The sequence below is a fragment of the Mirounga angustirostris genome, unplaced genomic scaffold, assembly GCF_029215605.1.
Source record: "Mirounga angustirostris isolate CCGP_5_RB_7025 unplaced genomic scaffold, mMirAng1.0.hap1 SCAF_10, whole genome shotgun sequence".
Classification (NCBI taxonomy): domain Eukaryota; kingdom Metazoa; phylum Chordata; class Mammalia; order Carnivora; family Phocidae; genus Mirounga; species Mirounga angustirostris.
Window position 1 is genome coordinate 79,811,277 of NW_026991718.1, and position 12,105 is coordinate 79,823,381.

General features: G+C 46.1%; 1 protein-coding gene across 1 annotated transcript in view; it reads right to left on the reverse strand.

Moving 5' to 3' along the window:
- Window positions 1-1,093: 1,093 nt before the first annotated feature.
- Window positions 1,094-12,105, reverse strand: part of RFX8 (regulatory factor X8) — a 252,412-nt gene continuing 241,400 nt past the window's right edge. Inside the window, exons 24-26 of the mRNA XM_064572648.1 lie at window positions 9,214-9,328; window positions 6,400-6,716; window positions 1,094-1,604 (exon numbers count right to left, since the gene is read on the reverse strand). Coding sequence (XP_064428718.1) covers window positions 1,428-1,604; window positions 6,400-6,716; window positions 9,214-9,328 — 609 coding nt within the window. The 3' untranslated portion in view covers window positions 1,094-1,427. The remainder of the gene's footprint in view (window positions 1,605-6,399; window positions 6,717-9,213; window positions 9,329-12,105) is intronic.

Genomic DNA, 12,105 nt, shown 5'->3' on the forward strand with positions numbered 1-12,105 from the left:
ACTACCCACCCTCATCCCCTACCCTAACTTCTAACTCCAGAGACAAACAATTCAGACTGTTGCCTTTGATAAACCTGGTTGGCTTTTTCAAGGACGTTATGTCCTCTGCTACTCAGCTAATCAGTTTACCCCCAAATATGCAAACAAAATTCACTGTTCCCAGACTGATACATCTTGGTACTACCTTTGTTCCTTGACGCAGTCTCCCAACCCTCTACTTATATGCAAGCAAACAAAGGATACGCAAGGTCACTGAACAGTGAGCAAAGGAATATCTCTTTGTTAGTCTTTGACAAACAACTCCTCCCAGAGAGCTTAAGTAATGATGTAATATATTAAGTGTAGGGGGAGAGGGCCTTGAAAAATGATTACTTCTTTAACTATAAAGATGAATAATTCTTAATGGATCTAGAGACAGAGTTCTTAATGTTTCTTTAAAATTTCCAAGCGTTTAGGGAAATTTAATTCATTTCTTAAATAACATGAGATCAATAAAATATTCTCTATTATCTCCACTTATGCCAGAAATCATGTTAAGCATGAATTGTTAAATTCCTTTTTAAATATTATAATCAGTTACATAGAAACTGATCTGGTTTAACGAGGCTCTATTCTTAGTTTCAACATTTCTTAGGATTTTGCAACGAAGAGAGGAATAAAAAGTGATTCAAAGCAGGCTATCATCATTTGTTGCAGACACTGTTGGGTTCAAAATTCGACCTCACTTTAGGAATGTTTTAATGGACCAATGTGTAAGCCAAACAGTCGGTATCAAATTGCATTTTGTCTGTTCCTCACTGCCTGAGGGGATCTTTCTGCAAATTCTATTTCAATCAAGGCACTACCAAGGGAAGAAAAATGTTACCATTGGCCTTCTACTCCTGGTATCAGTTTGTATTCTTCAAACTTTATCTTTCTCAGGGCGCCTGGGTGGCTCAGTTGGTTAAGCGACTGCCTTTGGCTCAGGTCATGATCCTGGAGTCCCTGGATCGAGTCCCGCATCGGGCTCCCTGCTCGGCGGGGAGTCTGCTTCGTCCTCTGACCCTATCCCCTCTCATGTGTTCTCTCTCTCATTCTCTCTCTCTCAAATAAATAAAATCTTAAAAAAAAACAAAAAACTTTATCTTTCTCTAGAGATCTATTTCTCTACTCCCAACAAAATTTCTCAAATTTCTCTTCTGTTAAGTTCCCAATAAACACACCTGAAAAGCCCCGAAGAAAAGCATCAGAGGCAAAAATTATTCTCCAAATCAGTTTATATGATTCATCAAAACTAACTCCTTGAAATACATATAAACACAATACATACAATGCTACCTCTATTATGTACATAAAATCTTCTTTCCTACCAATACAAAAGCTTTAGCATTTAATATATTTTTAAGAGTGAAAATCTATGTTTTCTCATGTCCTATTCAAATAAATAATCATATATTGCATTGCTTTCCCTGAAAAAAAATATTTTCAGAGCTTTGGGGTACATCTGATATGTGAATTACAAATTTTTGTCCATCTTTTAGGGTTACAAGGGCTTCTTGTCCCACAGGAAGGCTGAGTTTGACCGTGCTTTCTGCGGCCTTGTCCTCCAATAATACCTGGATGAGCTGCAAGGGGGAAATGTTTAAAAGACAAAGATAGAAAAAAAAGTTATTCCCTGTTGCTGGACCCACCATTTATATTCTTCTACCATGACCTCGCCCCACCCTTGGACCTCAACTGGAAGCTTCTGCCTTTATTTGTTCCTACTACGGGATATCCTAATTTCTTTGAGGAATGCTCGGGGCCTGGTGAGGACTTCAGGGAAGGAATCTCAACCCTGGGATGGTGCAAGAGAGAGGGGCCATGGGGGGTGAGGCGGGTGGGCTCTCTTTAGGAAAAGGAATGGGCCTGCGGTTGTTTGTGAGGAGCTGAGATCAAACCCAACACTCTTCCATTAAAGACACGGGAGAGTGTGGATCCGTTGTGAAAATCAAGAAGGAACCTGTGAAATGTTTAAGGGCTCCTATGTGGCTGCAATGCTCATCGCTTTGGCTGCCTTCCAGATGGATACCAGTCCCTGCATTCTTGGCTCAAATTCCCACATAGACCCTCCCTCCACCATCCATCAGATATACCAATAGATAAGGGGTGGGGGTGGGGGGAAACCATGAAAACAGTCATTGGTTAAATTAACACTCAGTTGGGTAGTAATAGATTTGAGAGAATCACAGATTCTAGTGTTAACTTAGTGCCCACTCTTGGATAAGCCATCTAACTTGCCTGAGCAAGGCTTCCTATCAGAGAAACCAGGATACTAGGCCTTCCTTCCCTTAGCTCTTATGGTACTGGGAAGATTAGCAATTCCTCGGACATGAATACTTTCAAATTGATAGAGATGTATTTTCTTGGGTCTGGTTTCATTGATAACCCCCTCCACCCCCCATAAGGAATATATTTTACAAAGATGTACACAAAACAACTTCAAACGCAAGGTTAGTGAAAGTATTTCTCACTCTTTCTCCCTAAATTTGACAATAACCATCACCACCCAATGAGAGGATGTTTTTCTTCTCTCTCAAAAAAATCGTCTTTGGGCGCCTGGGTGGCTCAGTGGGTTAAGCGACTGCCTTCGGCTCAGGTCATGATCCTGGAGTCCCGGGATCGAGTCCCGCATAGGGCTCCCTGCTCAGCAGGGAGTCTGCTTCTCCCTCTGACCCTCCCCCCTCTCATGCTCTCTGTCTCTCATTCTCTCTCTCAAATAAATAAATAAAATCTTTAAAAAAAAAAATCGTCTTTACCTTTGTCCTATAGCTAAAGAGTCCCTTGTTTTTAAATATTTTTGCCATGCTTTAATCCTTGAGTACATGCCCTAAAGTGAAAAATGTGTGGTATGCTTTTATTTTTTGTTTTTATTTTTTATTTCTAAATATTTTTTTAAGTGATCTCTACATCCAATGTGGGGCTCAAACTCAAGCCCAAGATCAAGAGTCACGTGCTCTACCAACTCAGCCAGCAAGGCGCCCCCATGTGGTATGTTTTTAAAAAGAATATTCCTTATTTAATATCTGTGATTTTTTACTTTATTCTTAAACACTCCTGGGCACCTTCCTATCGTGAACGTTGCTGGAGTTGTAGAAGAGAGACAGATGGATAGGGCAGTCCAGAATACTGACTCTGGATGTTATCATAGGTGCAGGGTAACACTAAATTGTTCAAAGAATGAGGAAGCCACAGATGTGCCGCTGAATGGGGTGTTAACTCGTGGCAGATGAATGCAGATGAGACACCGTGGGTGTGCTTTTTTGTTGGTGAGGAGTGCAAATGCTGAATAATGAACGCAATAAAAATTAGATGAGCATAACTTTTTGGTGTTAGAGCGTTTAAGTCATTATAGCTAATTCAGCAGGCATGCACAGACAGAAGCAGGTTTAATTAATCTCTAATGCATATTACCTTGGGTTATCTGACATTCATCTGCCTGTATTGCTTTATTATGTAGTTCAATTAAGTATTTAATGTCTTTCTCCATTGTTTCCACCAATTAAATATAAGTCAAACCCCACTGCAATAAACTTTGGAGTTGCTAGGGGATTGGGTGGAGTGTCATGGAAAGGCGCTCAGATTAAGTTTCTTTGGAGAAATAATAATGATGACTAATGATTATGGGTTCTTACTATGTTCCAAGAATTTTGCAATGATTGACTTATTTAAACTTTATAACAGCCCTATGGAATTAGATATTATTATTCCCATTTTGTAGATAAGGAAGCTGAGGAACAGATAAATTAAGCAACCTGCCCAATGTTCTCAGCTAAGAAGTGGAAGATGGGGCATTTGAACCCAGGAAGTTATGTACTAGAATTGCCCACTTACATTCCCAAGTCATCAGACTTGAAGGTATTTTTAATTTATTCCCAATTCACTGCTTTTGGAATTAGAGCACATGGTAGCATCTTTTGGGGAGAGAGAGGGTGCTAGGAAGGGACAGTTTTGCAAGGAGATCTACAGAGGTTTGAATCCCTGCTCTGTCAATTACTAGTGAGGTGACCTTGTGAACATTACTCCACCCCTCATGAGCCTCAGTTATGCTATCTGTGAAACGGGGGCAATGATGGTACATCTCACTGGGTTGTTGAAATGATGCATTTAAATGCCCAGCACAAGGAGCTGACAGTGTCTGCTCTCCACCAGCTTCTAACTGTGGCCAAAGAAGTAAAAGTTTACTCCTGGTTACCTTGGTGACTAAGGGGCATGTCAAATTGTCTACAGTCCTAGCTCTCTCCCCAGCCAGTGAGTGGAGAGATGTACACACTTGGAGCTGAGCATCCAGCACAATTGCTTGTCCTGTTAGGGTTCCATAGAATGCTCCAGAGTGCACTCAGGGGGGCTTCCTACTGGCCAGCCCTTTCTGGACCCTGTTGCCAGGACAGGGTACATCGTCCAGAGGGTCAGGGTGCAGGGAGAGACATTTCACTGGGCACAGCCTGGCCAACTGGGTCTAACTGGGCCTTCTCTCTACCAAAAGCCCTGAAATACCAACTCGTGAGTGATGCCCTAATTGTCCCCAGCTGTTGTTTTCCTAAGGCGGCCCAGCTCTCCTGCCCCTGCCATGGGGTCCCTGATTTGAGGCCAGTATGTCACTATATCCCTATTTCATGCCTATTTGTCATGTCTGCTTCACAGATACACTCTCAGAGGAGGTGAGTTTCTTATTTATAGACACACGTCTGAATCTACTCTACCAACCATATCAAAGGCAGCTGGATATATGAACTTATTATTGCAAGGTAAGAAAACAAAAACCAAAGACAGAGAATTTGTAAACCTGAGAGGCATCTCTTTTGCTCCTGCTCATATTATTTTTGTCTAGTAGGTTGTTCCATCCAAGTAGTGCTCAATAACAGGGTTCTCTGGGGGGTGCCTGGGTGGCTCAGTTGGTTAAGCATCGGACTCTGGGTTTCAGCTCAGGTCATGATCTTAGGTTCCTGGGACTGACCCCGTGTTGAGCTCCCCGCTCAGCAGGGAGTCTACTTGTGGATTCTCTCCTTCTCCCTCTGCCCCTCCCCCTAATCACACTCTCTCCCTAAAAATAGATAAATAAATCTTTATATAAAAAAAATTAACAGGGTTCTCTGAACTCTGGAGTACTTGGAATGACAGTTTGTTCAGGAAGGAAAGGTCCCTTGGAGGTTGTGGTTATTGTGGGGACTGTAGGGTATGGACAGTTTCAAGCTGTGATTCATTTCCATGATCAAGACCCCTGTTAGGTGAAGGGCAAGGCCTCTGCCTGGGTCTCCTACTCAACTCAACTCCTCATCTTCTCAAAAGAGGAAGGAACTTGAGGGTGCGGAAGAAATACTATGCAAAGTGGCTAAACTTCCAAACATGTATAGAAATTTTAGAAATTAATACTAAGGCAATTTTTTTTTTTTTTTTTTTACACCAGGTACCCCTGCTTCCTCGGTCAACAGAGGAGTTGCAGTTGCTTGTTTCATCAGTTTGGCTCCACTTTCTGGCACTCAGAGAGGGCCCCCTCTCTGACCTCTGCAACCTGTGTCCTATTCTCCTTGGGGCATGGATCACCCTCCTCTGATCTTGTGTTGCGGGAGAAGAATGGACTGGAGATCAGGCAGGCCAGGACTCCAATCTCTGTTCCACTGTTTACTTGCTGTGTGACTTTGTGCAAGTCACTTAGCTTCTCTGACCCTCAGTTACCTCAGCCATGGCATGAAAATGGTAAGAGCAGATACTCTGCAGGATTGTATGGCTTTGAGATAATGCATATAAAGGGTGTATAGTAGGTGTTAGATAAATAGCAATTCTTTTTTTTTTTTGAGGTGGGGGAAGAGGCAGAGAGAATCTTTTTTTTAAAGGAGGGAAGGGCAGAGAGAGAGAGAGAGAGAATCTTAAGCAGGCTCCATGCCCGGTGTGGAACTGGACATGGGGCTCGATCTCACAACCCTGAGATCAGGGCCTGAGCTGAAATCAAGAGTTGGCCACTTAACCAACTGAGCCACCTAGGCGCCCTAGCAGTTCTCACTTTTATCTTTCAGGATGTACCCCAATTCCATCTTTTCAAAATCCAAAATACCAGAGGTGTTTTCAGTGCTTCTCTCTTAGTTTAGTTAGCTCAGTCAGTCTAACCACCCCTGGTAAGTGTGGGAAGGCAAGACCCAGGTCATCCAAATATTCCACACCTCTGAGTGTGCCAGGTACCTATCTATGCACCACGAACCTGAGCCAACCAGTGATCAACAGATAAGCTACTATAATCACCTCTGGCAAGATCTCCCAAAGCAAAGACGGATCTAGAGCTGTGTATCGTCGTTTGGACAAAGTGATCTTTATGGGTTTCCTAACCATGTGATAGTTCTTAGTCCTTTGCAAAGACTGCAGAAGCTGGGGCCCCTGTGTCTGTACCTTATTGCCCGTGTCACTGTCCACCAGGAAGCCCAGGACCCTGAGAACCACACTGCTCACACCCATGGGACATTGGCTCTGGCCCATGTGTTTCAGGGTCACCCAGTGTGGATCCACACTTGGGCTTTCATACTCCTGAGATGGAGAGGAATCTGGAGGGTGGAGAGATGCCTGGTCTGGCTGGACAAGAGACTGATCATCTGGTAGCCTTTCCTTGAGATGTCCCCCGTCGTCATCCTCCTCTTCCTCTTCTATGCATGACTGAAGTAGATGAGTCACAAATTCCAAAAGCAGCAAATGGAACAGATGCCAAGAGCCTACATTGAAATAACAACCCTAAATGAATAATTAGATAGACAGATGGACAGATAAACCGATCACTATGGAATTACCAACTTTTCTGGGGCTTTTAACTTCTGTGTACTGGGGCCTTCTCACTCCTCTAGCAGATCCTGGGGGTCCTGGGCAGGCATTCTGTACCTGTGAACCCCAGCAAGGTGGCTTTTGGGACAGAAAGCACAGACAGCTAAATCGTCTTGAGCCATGAGAGGGAACTTAAAGCCCATCTAGGGTGAGGTGGAGAAAAGCAAATCCTACAGAGAGAGAGGTGCCATTCCCAGAGCTGGAGAATGTGCCCCTCAGCCCCCTGTGGTTGGCACACGGGGCAGTTAAGGGCTAGGCTGGGAGGAGACGTGGAGGCAGAGTATGGATGGGAGCCAGCTGCCGATCATAGGCTGGAAATGTAGCACCTGCAGGCCAGGCATCAGGGAGATCGTGAAGGGGAGACAGGAGGGCATGTGACTCAGCGGAACGCTCCAAATCCCAAGGTCTTTGGTCTTCCAGGAAAGAAGGATAATTAATGTTCAGCTGAAAAGCAGGGCAGGGTTGAGGGGAGGGGGATCTGGCTTATTGCTATCGTTAAAAGATATTTTTTTTCTAAAAATTTTATTTATTTATTTGACAGAGAGAGACAAAGTGAGAGAGGGAACACAAGCAGGGGGAGTGGGAGAGGGAGAAGCAGGCTTCCCGCTGAGCAGGGAGCCTGATGCGGGGCTCGATCCCAGGACCCCGGGATCATGACCTGAGCCAAAGGCAGACGCCCAATAACTGAGCCGCCCAGGCGCCCCAAAAGATACTTTTTTAATGAAGGTAAAACCACCCCCCTCTCTACAGATATAAAATGAACATGTGTCAAAGATCTCATATAAGTCATTTATTAAAGAGGAAGTTCGTAAAATGTTGCCAACTTGTTCAAAGGAGAATTCCAAGCACTGAGCGTGTATAGACAGTAAAGATGCCCCACAGATCTGTCCTCAGGGCAGTAATCAATAGCATCCACCTGACACAATTAGTTTGCATTTCCCTGGGGGAGAATCATTTGCATTATTACTGATACAATTTAGAGAGTTGTAAAATAACTCGAACACATGAAAGCTGAAGATAACTCAGAACCTTCTGCCTATTTCAAAGCCTTTTGTCCATTTCCAGCAAACTTTTGTCCATTTCAAAGCCTTACGCAATGTTTGTTTTTCTGTGATGGATCCCGGTGAGACAGGATGGCCTGACCTGGTCTGGAATAAGCTTGACCAGCAACCCCTGGCCCATTTAACCACGTGAAGAGGAAAAACCAGTGTAAATACTTTTTGGGACATCATACGAGGTCCAAAGAGGGTGTGTGGTGGGGTAGGGGGCAACAGCTTCAGGGCTGGGTTTCTTATCAGGAGCTCAGCACATGAGCTCCGCTCCCTCACTTTGCTCTGGGAGAGCATTAGCATAAAGCAGAGTCATTTTGGACTTCACTAAAAGGGAGAGTCTCATTACCAGTGGGTGTCACCTCCATGGATGACAGGTGACAGCAGCCATCCTCGAAAGAGTTCCAGAGTGTTGGCAAAACTGGTCTACGATAAAGCTTGTCTTCTCTTCCTCGTTTCACCTGCTGTTAGGGCATCTGGCAGCTCTCTGGAGCAGGGATCCTTCACCCAGATTGGTGTGCAAGCTCACAGGGGCGGAGACTTTGTCTTTTCACTGCTGTTACGCCCAGTGCCTGGGAAGGTGCCTGGGACTTTGTAGGGACACAACTATCCACTGGAATGAATGATCCTCTCCATGGGGCTCAGTGGTGAACTTCCCTTCCTACAGTTCCCCTATGCTGCATCTTTGCCACAGATGGGACAGACGTGACCCTTCCTGACAGAGAAAGACCACCTATTTGAGCAGATAGTTTGCAATGGATGCTACTGCACTCTTTCCACTATCTGCATACAATGGTGACTGGATCAATCATTAGTCCTGAAATTTAAACTTGGGTGCCCCAAAGAACCCATTTGTTCCCCATCTCATTTGGCTCCCTGGGTGCTTTTCTAAAAACACCCAAGTACACAATTCAAAAACAAGGGGAGGCCTCTTATGCATCCAACCATGATGGAATGGGAAAGGGAAGCTTGGTTTGACTGTTTGATGGACTATGATGGTTGCCATTAAAACACAATTATTATGGCTTTCTAGGTCTGTGTTGTATTTTACAAAAAAGGTGAAAAGAGGGGCGCCTGAGTGGCTCAGTTGGTTGAACGTCTGCCTTCGGCTCAGGTCATGATCCCGGGGTCCTGGGATAGAGTCCCTCGTCGGGCTCCCTGCTCAGCGGGCAGCCTGCTTCTCCCTCTGCCTCTGCCTCTCCCCCTGCTCGTGTTCCTGCTCTCTCTCTCCCTCTCACAAAAATAAATAAATATTTTTTAAAAAGGGTGAAAAGAAGGTGACTGGATTCTATGCTGTCATAACATTTTAAAATACCAAAATGTTTTGTGTTCTCTGCCTTACCGAAACTATCTCTGTGGCAGAGAGTCATGGCTTTGCTCACGGCGGTGAGAAGGAAATTCCATCTTAGCTGGAAGCTGGCGGCCAATCTGATAAACTCCTCTTTGCTTCTGCTGGGCTATTACATTTTTGTGAGGAAAAAAAATGCTGGGGTTTGTGACAAAGTCCGGAAGATCACAAGCGCACGGCTGCCACGCACAGATGCCCCCAAGTGGCCGGGCGAGAACAGGAAGAAGAAATGATGAGGCAGAGGCACACTAGCCTATTTGTGGTCCCCCTGCATCTCCTGTGGAGATGACTCTAGGGCAGAACCTTTTGAGGTTGGTGGAGAGAAGAAAGAGCTGGGAAACTGGCCTACGTTTTTTGTTTTGATCCCACACAGTTTTTCGAAAGCGGTCATTTGTGAAGAACCACAGGGGACTGGCGTGGGCAGCCTTGCTGGGCCCACCTGGCTGTCGCCCCTGAGAGAGCTGCTGGCCGCTCTATGCCTGCCCAGTCCAAGCATGTGCAAAAGCAGCTAATGAAGGTCACCGTGCTGATTCTGGAAAGCACAAAGCTGGCCACTGTGCCATGTGCATGACCTGAGGCCTGGAAGGTTCCACCTGGGCAGCCAGCGGACAGCCTGAGTGGCACTAAACTGGGTACCAGTGAGATGCCTCCACATGCAGGCTGCGAAACTCCATCTAGACCGAGAGTCGCCTTGGGGATCCTATGAATCTCACAGGCATGTGTTGGAACGAACACCCCTGAAGCCCTCCTAAGCCTCATCGTGTATGTGGGCCACACATGGGGCGCAACCGCAAGTCTCTGAGGAGGAGATGTTGAGCCTGGCTAGAAATGAGGGAATAATACCCTTTTTCATCTCTGCTGCTCCTTCCTCTGCACACTGTGAGTGCCCTGGGCTCTGGGAGGTGGTGAACCCCAACCAGGAGCGGCATCCTCCCCCCGTGGGCTCCTGGCCCCTGGCCTGGTGCTTCTGACCACCTAACACAGGGCTCCCAGGAGGAGCCCTGCTCAACAGACACAAGGATACTTCTGAAAAGCATGGAGAGAAGTAGCCCTGGGTGACCAGCACTCTGCACAAACGTTGAAATGTAAACCCTGAGCGCTGTGGCCATCCATGTGGCACTTCAGGCCCCTGTGTCCAGAAGCTGCTGCTGGGCCCGAACCGCCGAGAACTGGGAGAGCAAGCACGTGACCCAGAGGATCGGTTTCTTCTGCGAGCGCGCTGCCAGACGCCAGCCACTGAAGCCATTAGTCACCTCCCACATGCCTCAGGGCTTACATTTCCACAGTCTGAGTATTTTATTGACAATAGTCTGGTTTTTTTATCAGCCAAGCTGTTGTACAAAAACAAGCCCTTCAAAGGCATGGTTACAAAAATACCATTTTTCTAACATGCCTCATTTGTGAAGGCTGAAGATATGGGGGTGGGAGTCTTGGGAAATACAGAGTGTTACATGGTCTAAAACAGGGTGAGCCTCTTGGGCTCAGGGGACTCATCTTGGTTCAAGTCAGGGGTGGAGTGAAAACCCAAAACAAGGAACAGAAGCTCGAAAGCTTCTACGGGTGAAGCTATCAAATGAATACATGTCTCCACAGCAACGCAACCCTAGACACGCTTACCACTGTTACAAACAGGCTTTGCCAAAGCCCAACGAGGAGAAAGAAAAGCCATACAGAATCTGGAACGATTATCACCCAGAGGCAAAGAATGGAAACAGACACCTGCCAAGCATTGGAACTGACTTTCAAGCTCCTTCCTGAAAAGTTTCCTGGTTCATCTCTGAGGTGTGTCACCCTACTGCAGCCTGCAGTCTTAGGTATTACCTGTGCCCTTTTCTCTTTGATGGGGCGGACAGGCATACAGACAAGAACACGTGCGGCAGGAAGGGGGAGAGAAAGAAATGTGACTGGAGGCTTAACAGAAAGCCCAAAGTTGAGTTTCTGGCCCAGGCCCTCCAAGTCTTTGCTCTCTGCTCCAGAGACATTTGCTTCTTCCGTAAATGGCCCTCCATTTTTCCATATGCTCATTCTGCTCTTGCTAGTTTCGTGTGGACATTGTTCCTTTTCTTAGTTTGCTTTAATCCTATTCACCTTCTACATCTTGTTTAAATCCCACCTCCCTCATCAAGGCCCTTCCTAACTGCCTCAGCCTTCAGAGGACAATGCCTCAAGTTAGCGCAGCCCTGGGCTGCCTCATTTGGGTCTAGGTTTTAATGCATAGCCCCCAGCTCCTCGCCCACCACCCCCGATGGGCCACTGGGCAGGCTTTCTCTGACAGTACTCTTAGCTCTTACAGTGAGGCTGCCAAGGCAGAGGATGAGGACAACAAAGCCAAAGTAACGCCCTAGTCAAGTAACACCCAAGTTTCAAGTCGATCAGAAGGACCAAACCCATCTGTATCTAAAACAATGCATCTTGGATTTTGTGAAATCAAGCTTAACACTTGGATGGTTCTGCAAAATACCTAGACCAGCACTGTTCTCCCTAAATAGACTGCGCTCCCTCTTCCTCCTAGACATTCTTGCTTGGTGCACACATACGCTCATCCATGCTCATGGGCTTGCACATGCTCACCCACCCTCACACACATTCACCTACATACCCATGTTCACTCCACACTCATGCTCACTTGCACACACACTCACCCACGCTCACCCACACACACATGCTCATCCACTGTCACCCCCACTCACCTGCAATTACATGCTCACTGGCACACACACCTGAGACCACACATGCTCACCCAACTGCACATGCTCACCCACAAACACACACCTGTACGTGCCAGCCTCTGATTCCTGCCTTGTTACAGGAGGGAGTGAGACACCACTTCCCTATCTTTAACACCCACACCAGCCTTGACACATTTCTGGCCAGAGAAAACTCTTT